This window comes from Empidonax traillii, unplaced genomic scaffold (genome assembly GCF_003031625.1).
Source record: "Empidonax traillii isolate 1590-97213 ecotype Southwest subspecies unplaced genomic scaffold, ASM303162v1 scaffold116:size1738432, whole genome shotgun sequence".
Classification (NCBI taxonomy): Eukaryota; Metazoa; Chordata; class Aves; order Passeriformes; family Tyrannidae; genus Empidonax; species Empidonax traillii.
In genome coordinates this window covers 269,385-283,324 of record NW_020955309.1, presented here as the reverse complement: position 1 = coordinate 283,324, position 13,940 = coordinate 269,385, and the positions used below count along the sequence as shown (strand labels likewise).

At 41.7% G+C, this 13,940-nt stretch overlaps 1 protein-coding gene across 1 annotated transcript in view; it reads left to right on the top strand.

The window, feature by feature from the left end:
* The first annotated feature begins 350 nt into the window (after positions 1-350).
* The window catches only part of LMNB1 (lamin B1), a 22,711-nt gene continuing 9,121 nt past the window's right edge, over positions 351-13,940 (top strand). Inside the window, exons 1-5 of the mRNA XM_027882976.1 lie at positions 351-720; positions 9,000-9,156; positions 9,819-9,944; positions 10,981-11,151; positions 12,530-12,655. Of these exons, the coding sequence (XP_027738777.1) occupies positions 365-720; positions 9,000-9,156; positions 9,819-9,944; positions 10,981-11,151; positions 12,530-12,655 (936 nt within the window). The 5' untranslated portion in view covers positions 351-364. The remainder of the gene's footprint in view (positions 721-8,999; positions 9,157-9,818; positions 9,945-10,980; positions 11,152-12,529; positions 12,656-13,940) is intronic.

Below are 13,940 nucleotides of genomic sequence, written 5' to 3'. Positions count from 1 at the left end.
GGGACACGCAGGGAGGCCCCGCAGTGGCGAGCCCGCGTCCCTTTGTCAGGGGCCGGGAGCGCGGGGGGACGGTGGGCGTGGCCTGGGCGGAGGAGGCGTGGCCTTTATGGCGCGCCCGGAGGCCGTTGGCGGGTTTTGAACTGATCCCGCGGACGACGGCGGTCCCCGATAGGCCGGTGTGCGGTCACGTGGGGCACGGCGGGAGGCGGGGCGGCGGGGCGGGCGCGCGGCCATATTGGAGCGGCGCGGAGCCCGCCGAGCCCCGGGAGCCGTAGCCGGAGGGGGTGGCCGCCGTGGCTCCAGCCGTCTCTTCGCTCCTTCCCCGCCACTGCCGTCGTCGTCGTCTCCCCGCCGCACTTCCATTATGGCCGACCCCAGCCCAGCCGGCACTCCGCGGGCCCGCGACCCCGCCGCCGCGATGCCGCAGAGTCCGACGCGCATGTCCCGCCTGCGGGAGAAAGAGGAGCTGCGGCAGCTGAACGACCGTCTCGCTGTGTACATCGACAAGGTTCGTAGCCTGGAGACGGAGAACAGCGCGCTCCAGCTGCAGGTGACCCAGCGGGAGGAGGTGCGCGGCCGCGAGGTCACCGGGCTCAAGGCGATCTACGAGGCGGAGCTGGCGGACGCGCGGCGGGCGCTGGACGACACGGCGCGGGAGCGCGCCAAGCTGCAGATCGAGCTGGGCAAGATCCGCACCGACTACCAGAAGCTTCAGGGCAGGTGGGCAGCGTGGAAGGGCTTCGAGAGACGCCGGGAATGTGGGTATAGAGATGGGATGGGGATGGCAGCTCCCGGGGGTACCGGCGGTCCGCGCCCGCCCGCGGAATCGGCAGGTCCCGGTCCGGCTCCCGCGATGAATTCTCGCCTGGGAATGAATGAAGAAATGAATGAGGCAGAGGCAGCGCTGCCGCTCCGCCCCGGCGGGAAGCGCCATCCCGGAGCGCCGCCCCCGCCGGCAGCAGGTCCGCAGCTCCTCGGAGCATCCCTGGGCGAACGTGGGTCCAGGGTCCGCTGGGAGGGCGCGAGTGGGTGTAAAGTGAGGCGGAGGGGATCTAGGTTGGGTATTAGGAAGGAATTCGCTGCCGTGTGGGCGGTGAGGCGCTGAAGCGGGTTACCCGGGGTGGTTTGGTGCTTGGAAAATCGGATGGAGTACTTTGGTTGTCACCCGCAATAAGGGAGCGCTTAGAGCACCATCCAGCACCTAAAAGAGGCTGAAGAGGGTCTTCTGACACAGGCACGGAGTGGTAGGACAAGAGGTGATGGCTTTAAGCTGAAGGAGGGCAGGTTTAGGTTGGATATTGGGGAGACATTTTTCCCTGTGAGGACGGTGAGGCCCTCTGGCTTGCCCGGAGAAGCTGTGGCTGCCCCATCCCTGGGGCTTACTGAAAACAAAGAACTGTTAATTCCTGTGCGCCTTGCTGGCTGTTCAGATGGCACAAAAGGCAGTTTCGTGACCATACGTCCTCCAGACTGCCTACCTGCTTTACGCCTTGGTGGCACAGTGCCAAGATCTCTGCTCTTCTAGTGAACTGGTTTGTGACACCAGGTTTTTGCTCCTTACACATCTGACTCGATTTAGTTCTTTTTCTTCCTTGTTTCTGTTCACCTTAAATTCGATTTCTTTGATTCCTCTGCTGTAGTTTTAGGCCCACTTGGCGTTGTAGCTTTAATCTTGGAATTACAAGGTTTATCAGTATTGCAAGGAAAAAAAACAGCCCGGAGTCGCTAATCTTCCTCTCCCATTGTGTAACCTGCTAATTTTCTTAAATGTGCTCTCAGCCCTGATTTTTCATAATAAAAAAGGTATTTCATGTGTGAGCCAGCATATTGATGTTTTCTTGTGTCTGCAGACAGTCTCAATATGTTTTGGACTCTTAACTTGTTATTTAAAAAAAAAGAAATTGTGAGTTTTTCATAGGGAGTCTGGTCTTGAGCTTACCTCTCAGTGCCCCATGGAGCCCTTAAATCAAAGTGATTGTTGACAGTAACGGGGAAAGTGAGGTGTAGCTGCAGAAAGGTGCTGAAGTGATTTGACTCAAAGGTCAAGCCAGGAATTGCCATCTCTTTGTGACTTTTTTTGAGGAGGACACAGTCTTCTGTCAGCTTCTCAAAAGAGTGCATGGGGAGGACTGGGCTCTAGTGCACTGTAGTGGATTCCCTTTCTGTGGCTGGAACCAGGCCATTAATAATGTAAACATGGAGATTCTTTGTATTCTATTTTACTTTGTCCTGTGATGGAATATTTGGGGGGGGGAAGATGACTTCCTAAGGGTAGGGGGTTGCTCTTGTAGCTCTAGCTACAGCCTCTTTAATTTAAAAAGTGAAGTTTTAGTGCTTGACAGCTTGTCAATACTTGTGCCAAAAAGGTAATTTTTGTTCTCCAGAGAGCACAGAGTATAGACCTGGACCAACTCCTGAATAGTTTGGTAAAACAATTAATGCTGTTCAAGGCTGGATTCCACCTGTATGTGGCTATTTGGTGTTGTTTGATGTGCGGTTTTTTATGTCATCTTTGAGTATTTCTGAGATGGATATCTAAGCTTATCTATAATTCTTTTACAAAGTCTTAAAGAGGAGCAAAAGGATTTTTTTGCCTGAACTGGAGCATACTTCCTGATGACTTCTTAAAGCTGTTGAAGTTATATTATAACCTGATGAAAAATACTCTTAAAGCATACGAGTGCATAAGAGTGCTATTAGTTTTAAGAGTTTGCAAGGTACGATAAGAATTTTTGTTCTCAACAGAATCTTCCTTGCCCTCTCAGAAAGCATAATTGCAGTGAGGTGTATGCAGTGGCTTTAGTTTAAATAGGAGTATGTAGTAATTTGGATCTAACAGAACCACTTGAAAAAAAAGTTTTCTGGCATCCTCTGTTCATGTGGGTCAGATATCCTGGTACCCATGTCATAAGACTCAGATTAGTGATGGCTTTGGTTCCCTTGAAAGCCAGTGAAGATAAACGGTAGAAAAAATAACTCTCAAGATGTCTTTGGTCTGTGGAGGGAGTGCAGATGATTCCCCACTGAGTCGCCTGAAGTTGGTCAATATGATTTGTGGTCTATCTGGCCTCCCTATGCTGCTCGAGTATTTTTGCAGGTGTTGTTATTGTTCCCCCAGACACACGTGCAGCTGTGCTATCTGTAGTTAGCACGACATTTGTTTTAATTGCTTGATCCATTTATTTTGTCCCAGTCATCATTCAGCCTCTTGGCCTCATTAGGGCACCAGACCCAAGCTTCTAGTTGCTTTCAGAGTGCTGTAGGACTTTCCTTATTCTTTCTTTGCAAAAATTAAATTTAAGGCCCAGTCACCTATTTGTTAGTTTCTCTGATTTGTTGACTTCAGTGCCATATTTATGATGTGATGCACCAAAAGCTTGCTCTGTTCATATTTTTAATCCCTCAGGAAAAACTGCATTTGTTTCTATAGCTGATCCTGCTACATATAACAGGCTTGTTGCATACACTCCTTCTAGAGTGCCTGCCGTGCAGTGAGTACTTCTGTAGCAAAATAAATATGAAGGCTTCCCTTGGTATTTCAAATCTTGGAGAACTAAGAGGGGAAAAGTGAGGAGAAAAAAACCCCACAGTGTCTCTGTTTTTGTTGTGAGGAGGGAATGGGGAAATTATATGCATAGTCATAAAAGGGAAAAGAAGCTTGTCATGGGTAGAATGAAGATAAGAGAAAATAAATCTATGTCTTAAGACTGGGAGAAAAAAGATGTAATATGAATTTAGGTATATGGAGCTCTTGGATAGCTCTTGGGAGAAGGAGAAGAGGGAGGTCTCCCTAATTTGTGAAAGTGTTGGGGGAAGTTACCAGTTTCACTGTATTTTCAGTTTATTTTCTCTTTGTTGATTAGGCAAGACTGTACTGTATGCTTTGCCATTGGTGATAGCTGTTGTAAAGACATCCCTCTACTTCATTCCTTTAAATAAATAAATATTTAATTGTGTCTGCCACTGTTCTGCAGTTAAGGACTGTGGAAGACACCAGCAGTAAGTTCAACAGCCTAAGTTCATAACGGTGATTGAAAGTGGTCTTGAACTTCATGATCCTTGCTCTTGCTTCCACAGCCATCCATGTTGTGTTGTGTAACTGCATATTGCACTGAGTTGAGAAATCTGGCTGGAAGACCAACTGTGATCCTGTTGATTCCCTTGACTGGGACTTCACACTACTGCAAATTTCATATTTCCTTGAGAAAAGGGCTAAATATACAATGCATGCAGAGCAATGAAATACATGACCCTTAGGCAAGTCATAATGTCATCCTTTAACCAGCAGATGCAGGAGTAAAGCTACCAATTGCTCCATCACTCTAGCATCCAACAGGCTGGATAAAGCTTCTGCTTTTGAGTGGAAGTGCTTTAATGATGTACGGCAACTGCAAACCAGGGAGAACTGTAGGGCCAGAATGGTAGAGGATAAATTCTGATGTGTAACTTGAGCAGTTAACTTGACAAGGGTTTACATTGTGAAGTTTGACGCAGCCATGTTACCTGTTCATGTTGAACAAGGGCAGTTGAGAAAGTCAGGCTACCTGTTAGCTGTTGTGTTATTTGGTCTGCTTCTGGGATCAAGTTTCAGGGTAGTTTTCCATTGGTGGAAATTATTTCCAAGAATGTTCATTATGGGGATTTACCAAAATTAAAATCCCTGGCTGGATGTGTCTCTGTTCTGATTTGTCATGTGAGGAAATCGCATTGTTTAGGAAGCATAAGGTGGTGTTAACATTGAGTTCATTTAGGAAACCCTTTGTTTACGTTTGTCTTGGGCAGGCTGAGATTTCACTGTGGCAGTTTTCCAATGATGAAGTGCATCTGCCTCCTGTAAGAGGAGATGGTGTGATAAAAGTAACTTTGAAGGAAATTACATTTTTCACTGAAGATGTTGGTAAAGGAAATAATCTTCTTTTATTATCTTCAGGTGTTTTGTAGAGCACAAGTGTTTAAAGCAAATGTATTTGTGACACAGTACTATTAATTTTAAATATTAAAGAGATTATCTGTCTATCTTGCTGTGTGTCTTCAGTTGATCTTCCTTCTCAAGTACATTCTGAAATAAATTTTTGCATTGGGATTAGGTAGTAAAATAAACATCAGTAATAGCTTCCTCTCAGCCTGTGGCTTGAATTACTGTGCAAGTGTGGCACTTTGCAGCTGCTACCCTGAGCAACTACACGGAACTGTGTTATGTTAGTGCAGGCAAAGGTGCACCTGTTCCAGGGATTTCCATGGTATGCTGTAATGAGCTAGAGGAACTGTTTTAAGGGAGGTGACTTAAAATTTCTTTTGAAGTGTATTTTCATTATTGTAGGTGATCTTGGAAAGTGAGGCAAAGATTGGAGCCTGCAGAACTATGGAGCTTTAATCTGAAGTCTGTTTTGATGCGTACCAAAGAACACCCAAAGGACTAAGGAGTAGGGAATAGAGTGATTAACTTGTTGCACTATAATTTGAGCCACTGAAATGTAATATTCTTAATTAAGCATGTCTTCCATTCAGTGTAGGACATAAATATTTGATCTCAAATATGTGGACCTGTAATAATGACATGGCAATAGGCAGTGACTTCATAACGTTTGTGCTGTAGGTTGTGCTTAGATAACTCTTTAGAGTAGTGGGATTCACATAGATCACTGCTTGTCCAATTACTCTTATTTTCATTTTGATCTCTATACTATACAAAAACTTGAATGCTCTTATACAAATGTTTTTTATGTTATTTTAAATCACTTCCTTGAAAAACACAGACTCACTGTTTTGTCTGCCATAGGGGAAAAATACAGAAAACTGACTGGTAGCCAAATAAAACATAAGGCTTTAAGGACTTTTATTATTTCTCTACAACTGGAGTGGAAAAACAACCCACTGTGCAATACATGTAATTTTATATGGATGTAAGTGTAGGCTGCATTATCAAGAATTACAGCACTTGAGTATCTGTGTCTTGGCTGTAAAACAGTGTTTTTCAAGGAGGGTTTGATTAACGTTGGTAATGCTTAACTGTGATCTGATTCTGTGAGTACTGGCAGAAATCAGTGGTGGGTGTGGGAGGTGAGAAAATTTTGCTTTACCATGGTGGCATTCTGTACTTGGTCAGTTTCAAAGGGCCTTTAAATTGTACCTCCTGAAATCTGGCTACTGACTGCTTACTTTGCATTAGCGGTGTGGTTTGTCTGGCTCCAGAAGGTCAATTCAACTTATTAAACTGGGAGAAAATGATTTTTTTCTTTTTCTGTGTGACCTGAGATCACAGGAAATTCTAGGTTGCTGTAAACAATTCCACAGAAAAGAAGATCCACACACTTTGAAGTCAAAGAAAGAAAACCCAGCTGCTGCTTTGAAGAAGATGCAAGTCAACAATTATTTCTTTGCTTTTATTTTCCTTTCGTGACTCAAACTACTTGAAGGAGTTTAGTTCAAGCTGATTTCTGAGCACTGTTAACAAGGAAGGTGTTTGAGGGTTTTTTTTTATTTGTTGTATTCAGATGTAGCTTTGGCTTTCTGAGGAGACAGAAACTAGCTATTGTCAAGAGGCTGAAGTTCTTCCTGGTGAAAACTAGTAGGTGTAGAGGTGAAGTATATGCTGTTTACATTAGTTGTTTGTTTTTATAAATCACACAAGCTTTTCTGATCTTCTTTCCCTTCTTTCCTGTATTCCCTTTAAGGCTGCGATGACACTGCTGAGATGCTTTCTGAGATTTCATCTGGCTTTCAGTGTTTGAAGTGTTGAGCTCCAGTTTGGTTTTTTTTTTCTGAGAGTATGTTCAGATGAGCTGCCTTACAGTTAGACCACTCATGACACTAACAACTAGTAGTGCTTAATTTTAATTCTCCACCCACCTCCTTCTGTGGCTTCAGTTGCATTAAATTACAGTATGGCTTCACAGCCAGTCTTGTTGTAAACAAGCAAGGAAGGGCTGATCTAACTGGTAATTCCTTCTTTAGTGGTACAGATACTGTTTAATTACAGGTTTTAATCATGTTGTTGTTGCTAGTCCATATTATACATCATTTTTCTCTGCTGATGCAGTGGCAAGAATGTGTTCAGCTGCCTACCAGCTTGTAAAAGCATCAAAAAGGTATTTGCATTAAAATAAATTAAAAACCCAAGTGTGATTTTAAGGTATGTGGGGAATCTTCCTAATTCAGAGAACAGGATAATGGGGAGCAGCACACTGTGTGTGGCTCTACCACTTTCTAGTTTCAGGGTCTGACTTGATAGGCTTGGTTTCAGCACAAAGTCTTGTGGGAGGGCCTCTCTTCCATGTTTTAAATCAAGCTTTTCCCATTAGTGAGCAAACAGCAAAGGCCTGCTCTGGACCCTCTTATTTCCTAATAGGTGATGGAGATTTTTTTTTTTTTTTACAGTCATACCATAGCAAGACACTTTTATATCCCTCTTTTTCCTGCTATGCCGCACGCCTTCCTTGCAGTCTGAGGTTCCAGCAGGCCTGGGTGGGAGAGGAGTGACACAGGATAGATGCCTCACTGAATAATGCAGAGAGCTGGAAGTAGGAACCCACATGTCCAAAACCTAGATCCTGTGCTCTTGTCTGAGCTGTTGACCCAGCTGTGCATCTGAGAAGTGAAAAGCCAGAGAAGGGACTGGAATGAGAGTTGAACTGCAGGAATGAAAAATTGAGTAGGGTGTGTTTGTGTGGCGGGGGGGCTCTCACAGCCTTCTTGTCCCTTGCGTACATCCGCAGGAGAGCAGGTGCTAATCCCTCGGGATCGGGATTAGCCAGTGTTAGCACTGGCTGTTAGTCTGTTACATAAAGTCTGCCATGTGGTGGTTGTGGTGCTGAAATGTCCAGACATGGATCCTGTCCCTGCATCCTTATGCAGTGCAAGACTGTACAGACACCTCTCCTGAGCACAATGTCAAGTGCAGGTCATCTTGAAAAAGCATCTTTTAAATCTGAGAGTCTCTCCTCTTTAAAATTGTGTTGATTTTACATTAGTCTCATTTTGCTGAGAAATATTTCTGTTGTTTCCTGTAAGCAGTTCAGTGATTAAAAGAAGTAGTGGGTGTATTCTGATTCTCGTTCTTGAAAATCTTTATCCAATTTTCAAGGCTTCTGAGAATGATGTTGTTAATTCTGATTTTCTTTTATGTGTTTGTTTGTTTGGGGGTTTGGTTTTGTGCAGGGTTTTTTTATATTGCTTTTCTGTTTGGTTGGTTGGTTTGTTTTTTTGTTGTTTTGGGTTTTTTTCACTTCTGGAAAGAAAAGTGTGAGAACTGATGAAGTGCTTCCTGTGGTATTATTGAGCCTGAATCTGTCCATTCCTGTAAAATGTCCATAGTTTGATGATAAACATCTAGACCTTCTCTATGTTACTGCCCTTGCTAGAGAAATGTGGATATGCCAGAAAGAAAAAGAACGAACTCCAAGGTTGGAGAATTTGTGTTGTACATTTAAACAGGGCTCCTTGTGCTCTTGAAGATAAGAAACACTTTGATTTCTCAATATGGGGTTCTTTTCCCCTATTTTTCATAGTAGCCACTTGTAGCACTATTTGTGGAATATTGACTTAGTCTGAAGAGCATGGTGTTGTGTTTATGTGGCATTATTTTATCTTGTTTGATTTCTTTGAATAATTTGTTTGGGTGAATAAACATTTAGAAATTGTTTGACCACTTGTGTAGACACAAACTAATTTGAAGGTAATTTGAAAAGCTTGTGTGCTTGTTTTCATGAAGAAAGACAGCTTTACCTTTGATAAAAACACAGTTTCCCCTTTTGTGTATGTTTAGTGGAATTGATTCTCTTGAGTTTGCTCTATGTTTAGTTTTCTTCAGCCCAAGCAAAATATTATATCAGGTGAGAAAAGCAGAACTAAGGGGTTGATTTAAATTTGAGTAAATTAAGCTAAGACAAAATATTTTTGCTGCTTGTATCTCAAGTTTGAGATTTGGATTGGTTTGTTAGTCAGCAGCAACTCTGGGGACATTTCTAGACTTTCTTACCACTTACTCTGGTTTATTCCAGCTATGCAAAAAAGGAATCTGACCTAAGTGGAGTCCAGACTAAACTCCGAGAGTGTGAAGCTGCCCTCAATTCTAAAGAAGCTGCTCTGGCCACAGCCCTTGGTGATAAGAAAAGTCTGGAGGGAGAAGTTCAAGAGTTGAAAACTCAGGTTGGACAGGTGAGAAGATGAAATCTTCAACTATCACCATTAGCACTGGAAGCAGTGTTGAGTAGGCTTCTGAGTTCAGTACTGTTCAGTTTATTAATAACATGAATGGTGGAATAGAGTGCTCTTAAAATTGCATGCTCTGAAGTGGCAAGGGATGGTACTTATGGGGAGGAAAGCAGGTCAAGACTGAAAATAAGCTTGACATGTTTTAGAAGTGTTTTGAGGGACAGGGTGACTTCAGAAAGATAGATAACAAATAACTGACAAGTATCAGTTTGTGGTTCTCCCTGCCCTCCTTTTGGTTCTCCCTGTGGTTCTCCATCTTCTGGGTTTCTTATAGAACAAGGAGGAAGAAAAGTCTTGTCCCAGAGAGAAGTTGAGGAGATCAGGAAATTAGTATTTGCCGTGTATTAAAAATGAAGTTTTGTAGGGAAAATGGATAAATAGCATTTTAATGCAAGTTACTAATGTACAATATCTAGAACTCACTTCTGGAAGTGACTGCAAAAGTGTGTGCGTGTGGGGGGAAGGCATTAGTAGGGTAAATACTGGGATTTGACTGTCAAGTTCGACCACAGCATGTAGTTGTCAGTAGTTCTGGGTAGCTGGGGTCACTGTGTTATGTGAGTTCTGCTACGTAATTGTTGTGTTGATTCTTTTATTTCTTAAAGCTTGAGGCTTCTTTAGCTGCTGTCAAGGACCAGCTTATACGTGAAACCTTGCAGAAGGTGGATCTTGAAAACCGTTGTCAGAGTCTCACTGAGGATTTGGAATTCCGTAAAAATATGTATGAGGAGGTAAATGCTTTATTCTCAAGAACTAACATTTTTAAAAGGGAGAAGACAATGGGGAGGTCATTCTAGGATTCTAAAATAATTTAGGTTGGGAAGGACCTCAGGAAGTTGTCTGAACTCCAACTCACTATTCTAGCTGGAAAATTTCTAACTCCCTTTTTCTACAAAAAATTTGTTAACTCTGGGTTCTTGTGGTAAAATAACTTCATATATCATGTTGCTTCATGTTACGTTCTGACCATGGTATGCAATGTACATGTCTTTTCATAGTAATGAGAAAGTAGGTTAGTAATTTTTCTCATAATCCCTCTATGAGAAATAAAGTGAAGAGGGACACTCAAACAGGTGCTGTGGACTTGTAATGCTTTTAATTTCAAACCTTTCTAATCAGATGCTTTTGAATAATGGAAACAAAAGTTGATGAACAGTTGTCTTTTCGAACTTAGTCTTGCCACCCTTTCACTAACAGTCCTTGAGGCTTTCCAGGAGAAACCTTAGGGCAGTAATGAATGTACCTAAACTGTATTGTCTTTTGTTCCTTATGCATTTTACCTAGCTGGTAGTATTTTCATCTCTTTTCATGTTCTTGGAATCCTTTTTTTTCTAGAGACTGCAGGCAAGCATACAAATAAATGAGGAAAATGCTGTTTAGTGAAAGTGACTGTTCCATTGCACAACTGCACATCTTGTGCAAGCACAAGAGATACCTCAAGAAGAGAGCGATGTATTTCTAAACTCATCATATTGAGGTGTATTTGTTTGAAAATGCAGACAACTCTCAGAAGGAAGTGTGACTTTACATGCTGATGGTATCCTAGCTCTTATTTCAGTGACTGGCTATTGCAAAATAAGGTGCTTATGTGTAGATCAGACTGGAGAGATGGCCCTATGTTTCTACTAAAAGTGTCAATGTCAGACTAATCCAGTGCTGATCCACAAAAGTATCTAAAACCTGCATTACTCTCCCCTCAGCAGATAGACTTTTAAAAATTTTGTCTTGTGCTTACTGAATGTTTCTCTGTTTTTCTGGTTTTCTTAGGAAATCAATGAGACAAAAAAGAAGCATGAAACTCGCTTGGTTGAGGTTGATTCTGGGCGTCAGATTGAATATGAGCATAAACTGGCCCAAGCCCTTCATGAAATAAGAGAGCACCATGATGCACAAGTGAGACTGTACAAAGCAGAGCTTGAACAGACTTACCATTCCAAAGTGAGAACTTATTTTCATACAGTTGTTTGATGCACTTTGGTTTTTTTTTACTTAGTACCATAATTAGTTGCATTTCAGAGTATTTCATTATGGAGCTTGGCTTAAAATTACTGTGCTTCTGAACGTGAATTTGCATTTTCACTTTTGGAGCAGGTTAGTCCTCATGAAGTACCATAATGTAAGAGTAGGAAGCATGGTATGAAAGTGAACTGTGGAGGTGAAAAGGGATTAATGCTGGGATTACTTTGAATTCAAGGAAAGTTCATGGGTTATGTATCATATTGAACTTTGAGGATCAGTAAGGTGTCCCATATTTTGTATAAAGGTTATTTCATAATAGGACTTAATGAGAAGACAGCAAGAGTAGAGTCCTCTGACCAAGTATAAAATGTGGAAGTTTTACCATACCCAGTGACTTCTGTTTTTCACTCTTCTAGAGGGAGAGTGAACTCAGGCTGAAATCAGTTATACTTCATCATTTCCTTCCTCTACTGTTATTCCGCAATTATGTCAGGAGGCATCCTGGTGTCTCAACCTGGTTTCTGTGGCTATACTTGTTGCAGTTAGTGTTTTTAAAACCAAGGTGGGATGTGACAGCAGAAAAGTTGATACAAACTGAATTTAGTAGCACAGTTTTCAGTCTTTTCAATCTGCTTATCTTCCGGGCTTCTATCTGACTTGGAAAAGATAATTTTAAATAAGATCTAGCCAAAAGTACAACCTCTTATAATGAAGACCCTCTTGATCCCTCTCCTCAGGTATATTGTTTCTGTATTTTTGGACTCCTATTAAAAAATAAATTCTAGATTCTAGTGCATCATCAACAAGTCCAGTAATAAGTCTGTGGTGCAGCTCAAGTGTATGTGGTAGTATTCTGCAGGGATGAGGTAGTTATTTTTAAAAAGTAAAATTATTTGAGATTGAAGTTCTGATTGAGTGAAGCAGTAGTGGCTTATGGCACTGGTGCTATAATGTAAAGACACATTATGAATTTGCTTATGTTGACTGAAAATTAAGAAGTTTGCTTGTTTTAAGAGAATTATTAATTTCAGTTTGACTTCTTGTTAAACACACTCAAACCCAGTGCTACAGTAATTAAATAAACATTTACCAACAGGAAAACTGAACTTAGTAGTCCAACTTCAGCAGTGTCTACAAGGGAAACTTTCAAGGTCTTAATCCTAGCACAAATATTCAGAGGACTGTGATTTCAGGTGGGGCCACACCATACTTAAGCTGAAGAAAGAGATGTCTCACTGTGTTAGAGCAGCACAGAGGAACTTTGTGACTTTAGTGTTGCATGTGTGGTTTTGAGTGATTCATCTTCCTTTTAGCAAAAGCTGCTTTGAAAGTGATGTCTTAACCTGTTCTGCTGCAGCTGGAGAGTGCCAGACTGTCCTCGGAGATGAACAGCTCTGCAGCCAACGCAATCAGAGAACAACTGAATGAAAGTCAATTGCGAATTGAGGGTCTATCTTCCCACATCACCAACCTTCAGAAGGAGGTAACAAGATGCTTGTGACTCTCTAGTCCTGCTAATTACCATTACTGGTCTTTTTTATTAAAGAACTTTATTTCACTTAACTTAAAAGTGTGTTCAGTATCATAACTTGAATTTGTTTTCTGTTCTGTACTTTTTCAAATTCCTTAATGTCTCAATATCTCGTTTGACAAACTTGATTTTTCTCCAGTGCAGTATTCTGCTGCAGAGTATTTGAAATATGGTGGTGTTAAATGGCTTTTGTGAAAATTTTTGTGGATAGATGGGGCAGTTTTAGACAAGAGAGCTCTGTGTTAAAAGTTCTTGACATTCTAAGCGATTTAATTCTGTAGTAACTGGACAGCCTAGAGTAGAATTCCACAAAGCAACATCCAAAACCAGAACTGGAATATACAGTCTCTGTTCAGTGTCCCTTTTCATTCTAGACCCTATTTTAATCTAGACCTCTAAAAAATACAAAAAACCCCAACCAAACAACAACAACCACCCAAAAAAAGAACCATGAAGGGATCTTACCAGGATGAGAATGAAACACAGGACTGAGTAAATACATCAAATAACAGTACTTGAACATTTTTAGAGCAGGGTCTTGAGCAGAAACAAAACTTCTTTTTTTGGAAGAATATGAATTGTCTTTGATCCTTTCTTTAATACATTTTGAATTGTATTCCTCCTGTCCAGTGGACTCTAGTAGGACATCAAAATTCTGTGTATTTCAGCTGAAAAATATAAATTCAGGAGACATTTTTTCATAATGTTTCAAATAAGTTCACAGGTGCTAGTATGAGTCTTCCCGGTTTTCCTGTTGTATAGTCAAGTTACTCTCTGGAAAAAAACATGTGATGTAATGAATGTGCATGAGGTTACAGAGGAATCAGGTTGAAAGTTTTGGCCACTTAAATCTTATTTCTGCATTTAGATTAATGTCATAATTTGGTGGTTCAGTCAGGTTTGGTTTTTTTTAGTTTGTTACCTGTGTTCTGTTGTTTTGGGAGTCAAAGCTACATTCAGGGAACTTCTGAATTTGCAGAGGTAACTTCAAGGCTCTCAAAATCAACCTCTGTCACTTTGACTGATTTTCCACCAAAGAAACACTTTCCTGTGGTGGGTTTTGTTTGTTTGTGGGGTTTTGTTTGTTTGTGGGGTTTTGTTTGTTTGTGGGGTTTTGTTTGTTTGTGGGGTTTTGTTTGTTTGTGGGGTTTTGTTTGTTTGTGGGGTTTTGTTTGTTTGTGGGGTTTTGTTTGTTTGTGGAGGTTGGTTTGTTTGTGGAGGTTGGTTTGTTTGTGGA